The 12,289-nt window shown below is 57.3% G+C and overlaps 1 protein-coding gene across 1 annotated transcript in view; it reads left to right on the forward strand.

The window, feature by feature from the left end:
- Nucleotides 1–798: 798 nt before the first annotated feature.
- Nucleotides 799–12,289, forward strand: part of DMBT1 (deleted in malignant brain tumors 1) — a 76,372-nt gene continuing 64,881 nt past the window's right edge. The window contains 7 exon segments of the mRNA XM_072972407.1: nt 799–820; nt 3,045–3,368; nt 4,131–4,160; nt 7,388–7,429; nt 8,164–8,487; nt 10,092–10,121; nt 11,707–12,030. Coding sequence (XP_072828508.1) covers nt 799–820; nt 3,045–3,368; nt 4,131–4,160; nt 7,388–7,429; nt 8,164–8,487; nt 10,092–10,121; nt 11,707–12,030 — 1,096 coding nt within the window.

Consider the following 12,289-nt stretch of genomic DNA (forward strand, 5'->3'; position numbering starts at 1 on the left):
TTTCTCCCCGAACTTTAGCTCAGGGCCTCATGTGCGGTCAGAGACTGATTCCCTGAGTGAATCAATTAGTGAGGGATCGGTCCAGCTACGCTTCAAAGCAAAGAGTAATGCAGCCCCCTCCCCTGCTCGAATTAGCTGGTGGGGGGCCCGGATTTAATGTTTGTTTTCAGAAAAGCCCTCATTTATGTCATTTTCTTTGTATTTTCAGCAATACCAACAACAGGAGACACCACAGGAACCACTGTTTGGGATACACAAACTGCCAGCTCTGGTAACTATACCTAAACTCTGGGGCCCAAGGCCACCCCCCAAGGACTCAGGAGGGGCTGCTGCAGAGAGTCCTGCTGGGTTTTAGATGTAGGACAGGAAGGGCTTCCTCTGATGGGGTCCACTAGGACCCTCAGCCCCTTCCTCGCAAGGTTCCTTATTGACCATAAAACAGGCCCGAGTTGCCAGGCAAAGTCTCTGTCTGGCCACATCACTGTCCTAGGATGTCTGTCCCCAGGCTCCCTTCACTGGGTGTCCAGCTGGGGTTCCAGGCCACAGGGCGGCAGGGGAAGCTGGGGACAGCAGCACCTAACTGAGCCTTTCTGGATATAATCTCATTTCTCTTCTTTTCTAGAACTTTTAACAGGTCTTGGGGAAATGACAAATACCCCTGCTCAGTCAAGGCTTTAAATCATAGCTCCTCCTGCTCACTAGTTCCTCATTTACTGCAGTCCTGTGTGTGCACAAGTGCACCTGCCTGTGCGGAAGTGAGGACCATGATTTGCACCAAATAATAGAAGTGTTAACAACATGTACACCGAGCGGCAGAATGGTGAAGTGGTTTAGAGCAACTGTCTGAGGGAAGATCCTGCTCCATCACTTACTAGTCGCTTGATCTGAGCCACAGTTTCCCCACGGGGCTGTTTTGAGGATTCACTAGATGACACATGTAAAGACCCTGGGTCCCCAGGTCAGAAAATGTTCACAATCATCTGCCACGATCCAGCTTTAAAAATCAGTGCCCTTGGTTGTGTGGGAGGGAGGAGAAGAGCTGTCACGGGGAGGGGGTGCTTTTGAGGTGCGGGGATACAGGCATTTTAGAAGCAAGTCTAGCGCTCTCACTGCACACACCTGAGCCTCAGGAAATCCTTATCAACGCCAGGATGCCGGGCTGGATCCCTCAAAACCTGCCCGTTCTCCTGTGTAATCAGTGTAGGTGACTCAGCAGGACCACGTCAGGCAGGAACATGGTGCCCACTGACCCCTTAGTCTCGGGTGGTCCTGGTGGTGGCAGCCAGGCTCTCTAAGCCCCTCCCAGGAGGCTCAAAAGATAGGTTGAGGCCCATCCTTGGACAAATACCATCTTGGACTTGACCCTGGTGGAGTGGAGAGCACACTGAGGCATTTTGAACTGGAAGGTGACTTGACCGTGTCTGCACTTTGTAAAGATAGAACTTAGGATGGTCTGGGGGTGACAGATGAATCTTCTCAGCCCAGGAACTGGCACAGAGTAGGCACTTCATGAATGCTGGTTGAGTCAGTGACTGCGGACGGATTAAAGAAAGGAAGGGCAGGCCTCTGGGGCAGGCCAGGTTCAAGAGCGGGAAGAGCTAACCTAGCAAAATGGCAGGGGACTAAAACGGAAAGACAGCCTCGGTGACAAGCTGGGTATAAGAGGTGAGGAGAAGGAAGACTCAAATGTTACACCCAGATTTCCTACACGGGGGCGGAGCGTGGTAACACTGTGGATCCAATGGAGGGAAGAGACTGCGTTCCGTGTGGGATGAGGAGGTGGGATCCAGGAGGCCACTGGCAGTGTGTGTCTAGAGCCTGGGGCTGGGGTGGGAAGGGCTGATCAGGACTGGAGAGGTGGACTCGGGGGTCCTCTTTCCGGGAAGTTCTCGGAGCACACGAGGTCCTGCAGGTGGGGAAGAGAAGAGGGCAAAGACAGTGCTTGGGAGAGCAGCGGTAGGGAAGGTCCCGAGAGAGGAGAAAAACCGGCTAAGGAGCGGGGACAGGGGTCAGAGGAAGGAGGGGACAGGGGGTGCTGGGCAGGGGACGCCCGGGCAGCAGAAGGACATGCTTGTCTCCTGGGATCGCTGTGGGCTCATCATCCTACGTCACCCACAGTATCATCTCTGATCCCGAAGTTGTGTGGAAGGTGTAAGGATGGGGGCGCACAGCTCTCAAGGGTGGCGGCCTCTGAACAAGGCCTGACTGGGTGTCTCTTCCATGGACCTTGACTCTGAGATTGGGAAGGAGTCAACCTGCAGAGGCATCTCCAAGGACCTCCAAGGTGGAACTTGGTGTCTTGTCACTATGAGGGTCCTATTGCCCATGCTCATTACTCAGTGCCAATTAAGCCTTGATTCTCCACTGTGACAGTGCCAGCCAGAGGCAAATGAGGAAAGTTCTATAGGGGATCTCAGAATGAAGGTCATGGGCTAGGACTCCAGATGGCCCAGGATTTGGTTCCTGAGTCTGGAATGAAGGTTCCTCCAGAGCATAGAGATGCACGTGGGCACCAGGTTTGCTGTGTGCAGGGCAGTGGCCCCTATGTGGGCTGCCAGTCACAGCCTTGTCATCAGCTGGGGTCAGTTCTGACAGACCACACAAGGGATCTGGGTTGGAGCTGGACTCCTCAGTCTTGCTGCCTCAGTGGACCAATAATAGCCCAGAGCCTGATGCTGGGTTTGGGGATAACGTGGTCAACTAGACTTGGAGCTTATCGCCCTAACATAGAAACAACAGATGCTGGTCACTGGGACCTGTTGTAATGAGGATCTCTGCAGCGGTGTGGCTGGCAGATCTCCACCCTCCATGACTGGCACAGGCAGGGACTGTTAGAGATCATCTGTAGGTCTGCCCACACTCAAAGTTTCTGTAAATAGCTTCTTGGGTATAGAAGCGGATGAACAGGCTTGGATCAGATCCTTTTGCTGAAGAACATTAACCAGAACCCAGAAGTCTTTCCCCAACAGAATTCTAAAACTCAGACCTCAGGACCACTTCCTCAGGAGACACAAAAGAGACTGAATTTTCCTGTCTCTTTCCAGGATCTGATTCTGGTTTGGCCCTGAGGCTGGTGAACGGAGGTGCCAGGTGTCAGGGCCGGGTGGAGATCCTGTATCAAGGCTCCTGGGGCACCGTGTGTGACGACAGCTGGGACATTAACGATGCCAATGTAGTGTGCAGGCAGCTGGGCTGTGGTTGGGCCACGTCGGCCCCAGGAAGTGCCCGATTTGGCCAGGGCTCAGGGCCGATTGTCCTGGATGACCTGGGCTGCAACGGGTATGAGACCTCCCTGTGGAGCTGCCCCCACAGCGGCTGGAACAGCCACAATTGTGGGCACTATGAGGATGCTGGTGTCATCTGCTCAGGTGGGCTTCAAAGAAGTTGGGTGTCCCCCTCCTGGGGTGTGGTTTCCCCTTCCTTTCTGACGCCTTCGCTACGCTCTGTCTACATTTCTGTTTTCCCTGAAAGCCCCTGAGCCTTTGGCTTAGAATTAGTATCAGCTTTGGCGAAGCCACCAGGTATGAGGTTGCTGAGTGAGAGCAAAGATCCAAACTGAAAGTGACGCCTAAGCCGTGATTCCCCACTGTGACACTGCCAGCCAGAGGCAAAGGAGGGAATTTCTGTAGGGGGTCTCGGAATGGAGGTCATGGGCTAGGACTGCAGATGGCCCAGGATTTGGTTCCTGAGTTTGGACTGCAGCCCCTTGCAGAGCACGGAAATGCACGTGGGCACCAGGTCTGCTGTGGGCAGGGCAGTGGCCCCTAAATGGCCCAGGCTTCTCATCACCTGGGGTCGGTTCCGACAGATCACACATGCGATCTGGGCCTGGAGCAGGCCTCCTCAGCCTTGTGCCTCAGCGGACTGCTAACAGCCGGGAGACTGATGCTGGGTCTTAGGGTAATGTGGTCATCTAGACGGAGAGCATATCGCCCTGACATGGAAATAACGCACGCTGGTCTGCAGGGACCTGTCACAAGGAGCATCTCTGCAGGGGTGTGGCTGGCAGAGCCCCGTCCTCTGTGACCGGGCACACGAGGGACTGAGCAGCTCACCTGCTCAGCATCATCCCCTTTGCTCCCCTTGGGCCACTTGCGTGCAAGTGTCTGATCTGCCTTCTCTCCTCACAGCTGCCCGGCCACAGTCCACGCTCAGGCCAGGTGAGTCCTGCTGCCTCCAGTCTTCGGGGTGTCTTCTCTCTCCCCAGTCACCTCAGCAGCCCCAACCAGTAGCCCTGAGAGGGGTGTGTGGAGGATCTCCACCTCTCAGTACCTTCCTAGGTCTCTCTAGATCCTGTGGATGGTTCCAGATGAGCCCCTGTCACATGGGTCCTCTGATCTGGCTCAGCGAGATAAGGGCTTTACAGCGACACAGTGTTCCCCACTGAGAGTAGGGTGACAGTGGGGGTCTGTCCTGGGGCCATTTGGACTTGGAAGCCTTACCTGGACCAAGAGGTCTGTGTGAGGAGGGAACAGATCTTCATCATGCCCTGCAGAGTCGAGGCCATGCTTTTACTGGACAGCACTCAGTCAGGAGAGCTCAGACATTGCTCTTGGGGATTGTACCAGCTCATGGCCCTTGTTGTGGACATTCGAGGGCATGGTTTGGGCTCACTGCAACTCTCAGGAAAGGGCCCTTTCTCCCCCAGACAGTGGAGCTCCTCAGTCCCCACTGTCTCAGACCCCAGTTGTAGGTCATTGGGCCAACCTTGATTCTGTAGATCTCCTTTCTGATTCTGCTGTTTTCCCTCCAGATTGGTGGGACACAACAACTCCTACCCATGGTAAGCATCACGGGAATCCTGCCAAGGTATCAGTGTTCAGTGTTCGTCAACAGGCCTGGGTGCAATGTCTGAACCTTGGGTTGGACCTCTGAGCTCACAGCCTCAACCAATGCGGAGGGTTGCCTTCACTTACCAGAACTATGGGTGGCTTTTTCCTACCAGCTATGGTGCATATTAGTCAAGACATTTTGGTTTGCAAGTGATAGGCCCCAAATTCATAGTATCTTAAGATATATGGGGTGCAATGGAGTGGTAGTTCTGTCTTCAGGTACAGCTGGATCCAGAAGTTCCAAGATTAACTGTCAAACTATACATTTCTAACATATTCTTTCCTATGTTTTTGGATTGACTGTCAGCTTGCTTCCTGCATGGGATAGTTATAATCCTCAGTTCTACCTCCTACTAGGAGAAAGTGTCTATTTGTCTCTGGAGGGACTCTTAGCAGCCTGCTGGCAATTGCAGCCTTCCTCCCAGCCATCTCCCTGTGCTCAGAGGACGCTCAGTAGGTCCATGCTTGTTCCAGATGCAGGGTAGGCTGTAGGACTGAAAGTGACATGAGTCACGTGCTCAGTGGAAAGGTAGTCTTCGGGACAGCCTCGGGTCCAACGGAGCGGGTCCCTTGGAGGGGTGAACGGTCCAAGGTGGCACCTTGGTGGGGCTGGGAAGCTGTCTCTGGCGGTCTCCTGCTGCAGAGGCTCAGGTCCTGGGCTGCTCAGGGCGTGAGACCTACCTGTGGAGCTGCCCCCACATGTCCTGGAACACACCCAATGTGGGGCCTGGGCGGACGCCAGTGTCATGTGCTCAGGTGGGCCTCAAAGTTGTCGCTGCACGCATCTCGGGTGATCTTTGCCGAGATATACGTACTTCCCATTCCAGGGCCCCCCGAAGCTGCTCCCAGACATCCCTGCCTCCCGAGTGTCCTGTGGGCAGCTGGCCCCGGGAGTGCAACATCCGGGGGAGCATCAAGTTCCTCTCCCCTCCCTTTTCATCCAAGTGTCACCCAAATCACCTTGGAGCAACAATGGCAGAAGGAAACATCTAGAGCCTCCACTTCCCTGTGGGTGGACGAAATGAGCCTTGCTTGCCAGCAGGATGGCCTCCTCAGGCCACACTGATGTTCCCTGGGGCGCCCTCCTCAAGGCCCATCCTTAGGGAAACGCTTGGAAATGCACTGCTCTAGCCTTTGAGAGCTTATGAATTGGGGTCCTGTCATAGCTGCCTCAGACAAGAGATTTTGAAGCGGAAATGATGAATGTTTGAGCGGGGTGAACACCAGCTGAGTGGATGGGGGTAGGGAGGAGGGTGTGGGGAGGGGGTGGCTCTGTGTGGAAAACTAATGAGCCTGCTGGGACATTGGGGTTGGAACTGGCCCCCAGGCAGAAACTCTGGGGGAGGGGAGGCACCTTGATGGGTCTCAGAATCACTGCACCTGGGCTGGATTTGGGCACTTTCTACACTGACCCTTGGGGCTTTATAGCTGTTCCCCCGAAAAGTTAACTGGTGGCTTTGGCGGCCTGTCCCAGGCATGGCAGGGGCTGTCCTATTCTGGAAGGTGAGCCCCCAGGCCCAGGGAGGCAGGCACAGGACGTGAGACCGAAGGAGGAGCCCCCAGAGGACTGCGACACCCTCAGCGGGCCCTGACACCGCCCATGCTGAGGACGCACGAGGAGCATCAGCTCCATGTGCATGTGCGCAGTGTCGTCTGTGTGGATTCCAGCGGGTCCCCTGTGTGCTGGGTGTGTGACTGTCCTTCTCTTCCCCACAGGTGCTCAGCCGCAGACCACTGCCTGGCCAGGTGAGTCTCCGGTGACCTTCCTCGGGATGTCCCTCTACTCCCTGCCCCCCTACCCCCGTTCCCCCCACTGTAGGGGAAACACAGCACTTTGCAGAACCGGTGGGGACACATGATTTTCCCCTCCATCCCTGAGTCTCCTGGCTGGGGCTTCGTAACTGGACGTGGGATTTCCAACACGGCTACTCCCCATTCATGCACCTAAGCTGTCATCCTCTGCTGGATGCTCTCCCAGAGAAGGCTGGCTGCAGGTTCAGAGAAGCCGGAAGGTGTCCTCCTACCTTTGGCCCCATTACGGTCCTGGCAGGGGAGAGCTCTGTGGAGAGGGAGCGTGGTAACCACCGACCGTCTGTCGGTGGGACGTGACAGCAGGCCCGAGACCCTGTGTCCCCCATCCGGGCCACACCGCAGACTCCATGGGGCCACATGTGCATCCAGAAGTGACAGGGAGAGCGCCCAGGGGAGGGCGGGTCATGAGTGACCTTAGTGCTCTGGGTTCCAGGAACCTGGATTGTCTCCGGCATCTGGGCAGCCCCTCGGATGTGCCGGTGGGCCCGTGGCTCATGCAAGGGTGGTAGCGAAGGTTTTCTCACGAAAAAGCGAACATGCAGACTCAGAGGGGTGGAGGCAGCTGGTGGAACTCAGACGGGGCCCTTGTCCCAGGTGACCCAGCTGAGCGGGAAGCTGGCTCAGGGCACGCACAGGGAAGCGGTGACATCCGGGCGGGGAGCAGCTGTGGTGCCACTGCAGACTCTCCCGGAGCTTCCTTCCTGTGATGTGTAACCCTGACCTTTCTTGGTTGCCCCTTCCAGAATCCACACCGGTCACATTCTTGCCTACTCCATTACCAACAGGTAACTGTCCCTGTTCACCTTTGTGGGGCTCGCTCTCTGCTGCTGGATAGAGGTTGGGTTTGAATGGGACACGAGAAGTCTCAGGGTGTGGCTTTTGTTATCCTTGTCCCTGTGAGTGAGACTAGAGTCCGTGAAGGCCAGATGCAAGGTCTGGTCTTAGTGGGCTGGTCCACTAGGTGACCAGTGGAGTCCAGATGCTCAGCAGACATCCTCTGGGAGGTGAGGGGAGTCAGTGTAGGTCCTGGCTGCCTCTCAGTGCTGCCGGGTCCTCTGCAGGTCTCTCAGGCCATGGACGGCTGTCCGGGGAGGGGGTGAAACTGCCCGACCTGCTCCTATCTGGCCGGGTCCCAGCATCCCCAGGAGCTCTGCCAGAACCCGGGGAGAAGCACCCAGGAGCCACCAAGCTGTCCAGCAGGGGGAGGGTCTTGGCCTTCCCCTGGTAGCTGTGGTGCTGCAGCCTGGGTGTGTCCGGGGTGGGTTGGGGATCCCTTCCTGCTCACCTCTTTTTGGACTTGTGGGCCGCATCCCTGCACGTGAGCACCCCGAGACACGGGCAGGACAGGATGTCTCTGCTCCTCTCCCTGTGATGACGATGAGCTCCTGGGCTTATAGAGAGGTAACTCCCTTTAGGGAGTGGGATGCAGCTGCCATCAGGAAGTCTCTTGAGTCTGGAAGCTGCCTTTGACCTGTGCCCTGAAGAGAGACATGACTTGGGGTCTTGTGTTGCCCTCTAGAGACCGAATCGGGCTTGGCACTGAGGCTGGTGAACGGAGGTGACAGGTGTCAGGGCCGAGTGGAGGTCCTGTATCGAGGCTCCTGGGGCACCGTGTGTGACGACAGCTGGGACATCAACGATGCCAACGTGGTCTGCAGGCAGCTGGGCTGTGGTTGGGCCACGTCGGCCCCAGGAAGTGCCCGGTTCGGCCAGGGCTCGGGGCTGATCGTGCTGGATGATGTGGGCTGCTCAGGGAATGAGGCCTCCCTGTGGAGCTGCCCCCACAGCGGCTGGAACAGCCACAACTGTGGGCACCAGGAGGATGCTGGTGTCATCTGCTCAGGTGAGCCTTAAAGAAGTTGGGTGTCCCCCAGAGGGTTTCCCCTTCCATTCTGACACCTTCTCAAGGCTTTTTCTACATCTCCGTCTTCCCTGAAATCTCCGTAGCTCTTTGCTTAGAATTAGTGTTAGCTTTGGCCAAGCCACCAGGTATGAGGTTGGCGAATGGGACTGTGCGCTCGCTTCCTTCACGGGACAGTCGCCAGCCACGGTTCTACGTTCTACTAGGGGAAAGGGTCTATTTGTCTCTGTTCTTCAGCTGAGAAGTCCTGGAGGGACTCTAAGCAGCCTGCTGGCAATTGCAGCCTTCCTCCCAGCCATCTCCCTGTGCTCAGAGGACGCTCAGTAGGTCCATGCTTGTTCCAGATGCAGGGTAGGCTGTAGGACTGAAAGTGACATGAGTCACGTGCTCAGTGGAAAGGTAGTCTTCGGGACAGCCTCGGGTCCGACGGAGCGGGTCCCTTGGAGGGGTGAACGGTCCAAGGTGGCACCTTGGTGGGGCTGGGAAGCTGTCTCTGGCGGTCTCCTGCTGCAGAGGCTCAGGTCCTGGGCTGCTCAGGGCGTGAGACCTACCTGTGGAGCTGCCCCCACATGTCCTGGAACACACCCAATGTGGGGCCTGGGCGGACGCCAGTGTCATGTGCTCAGGTGGGCCTCAAAGTTGTCGCTGCACGCATCTCGGGTGATCTTTGCCGAGATATACGTACTTCCCATTCCAGGGCCCCCCGAAGCTGCTCCCAGACATCCCTGCCTCCCGAGTGTCCTGTGGGCAGCTGGCCCCGGGAGTGCAACATCCGGGGGAGCATCAAGTTCCTCTCCCCTCCCTTTTCATCCAAGTGTCACCCAAATCACCTTGGAGCAACAATGGCAGAAGGAAACATCTAGAGCCTCCACTTCCCTGTGGGTGGACGAAATGAGCCTTGCTTGCCAGCAGGATGGCCTCCTCAGGCCACACTGATGTTCCCTGGGGCGCCCTCCTCAAGGCCCATCCTTAGGGAAACGCTTGGAAATGCACTGCTCTAGCCTTTGAGAGCTTATGAATTGGGGTCCTGTCATAGCTGCCTCAGACAAGAGATTTTGAAGCGGAAATGATGAATGTTTGAGCGGGGTGAACACCAGCTGAGTGGATGGGGGTAGGGAGGAGGGTGTGGGGAGGGGGTGGCTCTGTGTGGAAAACTAATGAGCCTGCTGGGACATTGGGGTTGGAACTGGCCCCCAGGCAGAAACTCTGGGGGAGGGGAGGCACCTTGATGGGTCTCAGAATCACTGCACCTGGGCTGGATTTGGGCACTTTCTACACTGACCCTTGGGGCTTTATAGCTGTTCCCCCGAAAAGTTAACTGGTGGCTTTGGCGGCCTGTCCCAGGCATGGCAGGGGCTGTCCTATTCTGGAAGGTGAGCCCCCAGGCCCAGGGAGGCAGGCACAGGACGTGAGACCGAAGGAGGAGCCCCCAGAGGACTGCGACACCCTCAGCGGGCCCTGACACCGCCCATGCTGAGGACGCACGAGGAGCATCAGCTCCATGTGCATGTGCGCAGTGTCGTCTGTGTGGATTCCAGCGGGTCCCCTGTGTGCTGGGTGTGTGACTGTCCTTCTCTTCCCCACAGGTGCTCAGCCGCAGACCACTGCCTGGCCAGGTGAGTCTCCGGTGACCTTCCTCGGGATGTCCCTCTACTCCCTGCCCCCCTACCCCCGTTCCCCCCACTGTAGGGGAAACACAGCACTTTGCAGAACCGGTGGGGACACATGATTTTCCCCTCCATCCCTGAGTCTCCTGGCTGGGGCTTCGTAACTGGACGTGGGATTTCCAACACGGCTACTCCCCATTCATGCACCTAAGCTGTCATCCTCTGCTGGATGCTCTCCCAGAGAAGGCTGGCTGCAGGTTCAGAGAAGCCGGAAGGTGTCCTCCTACCTTTGGCCCCATTACGGTCCTGGCAGGGGAGAGCTCTGTGGAGAGGGAGCGTGGTAACCACCGACCGTCTGTCGGTGGGACGTGACAGCAGGCCCGAGACCCTGTGTCCCCCATCCGGGCCACACCGCAGACTCCATGGGGCCACATGTGCATCCAGAAGTGACAGGGAGAGCGCCCAGGGGAGGGCGGGTCATGAGTGACCTTAGTGCTCTGGGTTCCAGGAACCTGGATTGTCTCCGGCATCTGGGCAGCCCCTCGGATGTGCCGGTGGGCCCGTGGCTCATGCAAGGGTGGTAGCGAAGGTTTTCTCATGAAAAAGCGAACATGCAGACTCAGAGGGGTGGAGGCAGCTGGTGGAACTCAGACGGGGCCCTTGTCCCAGGTGACCCAGCTGAGCGGGAAGCTGGCTCAGGGCACGCACAGGGAAGCGGTGACATCCGGGCGGGGAGCAGCTGTGGTGCCACTGCAGACTCTCCCGGAGCTTCCTTCCTGTGATGTGTAACCCTGACCTTTCTTGGTTGCCCCTTCCAGAATCCACACCGGTCACATTCTTGCCTACTCCATTACCAACAGGTAACTGTCCCTGTTCACCTTTGTGGGGCTCGCTCTCTGCTGCTGGATAGAGGTTGGGTTTGAATGGGACACGAGAAGTCTCAGGGTGTGGCTTTTGTTATCCTTGTCCCTGTGAGTGAGACTAGAGTCCGTGAAGGCCAGATGCAAGGTCTGGTCTTAGTGGGCTGGTCCACTAGGTGACCAGTGGAGTCCAGATGCTCAGCAGACATCCTCTGGGAGGTGAGGGGAGTCAGTGTAGGTCCTGGCTGCCTCTCAGTGCTGCCGGGTCCTCTGCAGGTCTCTCAGGCCATGGACGGCTGTCCGGGGAGGGGGTGAAACTGCCCGACCTGCTCCTATCTGGCCGGGTCCCAGCATCCCCAGGAGCTCTGCCAGAACCCGGGGAGAAGCACCCAGGAGCCACCAAGCTGTCCAGCAGGGGGAGGGTCTTGGCCTTCCCCTGGTAGCTGTGGTGCTGCAGCCTGGGTGTGTCCGGGGTGGGTTGGGGATCCCTTCCTGCTCACCTCTTTTTGGACTTGTGGGCCGCATCCCTGCACGTGAGCACCCCGAGACACGGGCAGGACAGGATGTCTCTGCTCCTCTCCCTGTGATGACGATGAGCTCCTGGGCTTATAGAGAGGTAACTCCCTTTAGGGAGTGGGATGCAGCTGCCATCAGGAAGTCTCTTGAGTCTGGAAGCTGCCTTTGACCTGTGCCCTGAAGAGAGACATGACTTGGGGTCTTGTGTTGCCCTCTAGAGACCGAATCGGGCTTGGCACTGAGGCTGGTGAACGGAGGTGACAGGTGTCAGGGCCGAGTGGAGGTCCTGTATCGAGGCTCCTGGGGCACCGTGTGTGACGACAGCTGGGACATCAACGATGCCAACGTGGTCTGCAGGCAGCTGGGCTGTGGTTGGGCCACGTCGGCCCCAGGAAGTGCCCGGTTCGGCCAGGGCTCGGGGCTGATCGTGCTGGATGATGTGGGCTGCTCAGGGAATGAGGCCTCCCTGTGGAGCTGCCCCCACAGCGGCTGGAACAGCCACAACTGTGGGCACCAGGAGGATGCTGGTGTCATCTGCTCAGGTGAGCCTTAAAGAAGTTGGGTGTCCCCCAGAGGGTTTCCCCTTCCATTCTGACACCTTCTCAAGGCTTTTTCTACATCTCCGTCTTCCCTGAAATCTCCGTAGCTCTTTGCTTAGAATTAGTGTTAGCTTTGGCCAAGCCACCAGGTATGAGGTTGGCGAATGGGACTGTGCGCTCGCTTCCTTCACGGGACAGTCGCCAGCCACGGTTCTACGTTCTACTAGGGGAAAGGGTCTATTTGTCTCTGTTCTTCAGCTGA

The sequence above is a fragment of the Vicugna pacos genome, chromosome 11 (assembly GCF_048564905.1).
Source record: "Vicugna pacos chromosome 11, VicPac4, whole genome shotgun sequence".
NCBI lineage: Eukaryota > Metazoa > Chordata > Mammalia > Artiodactyla > Camelidae > Vicugna > Vicugna pacos.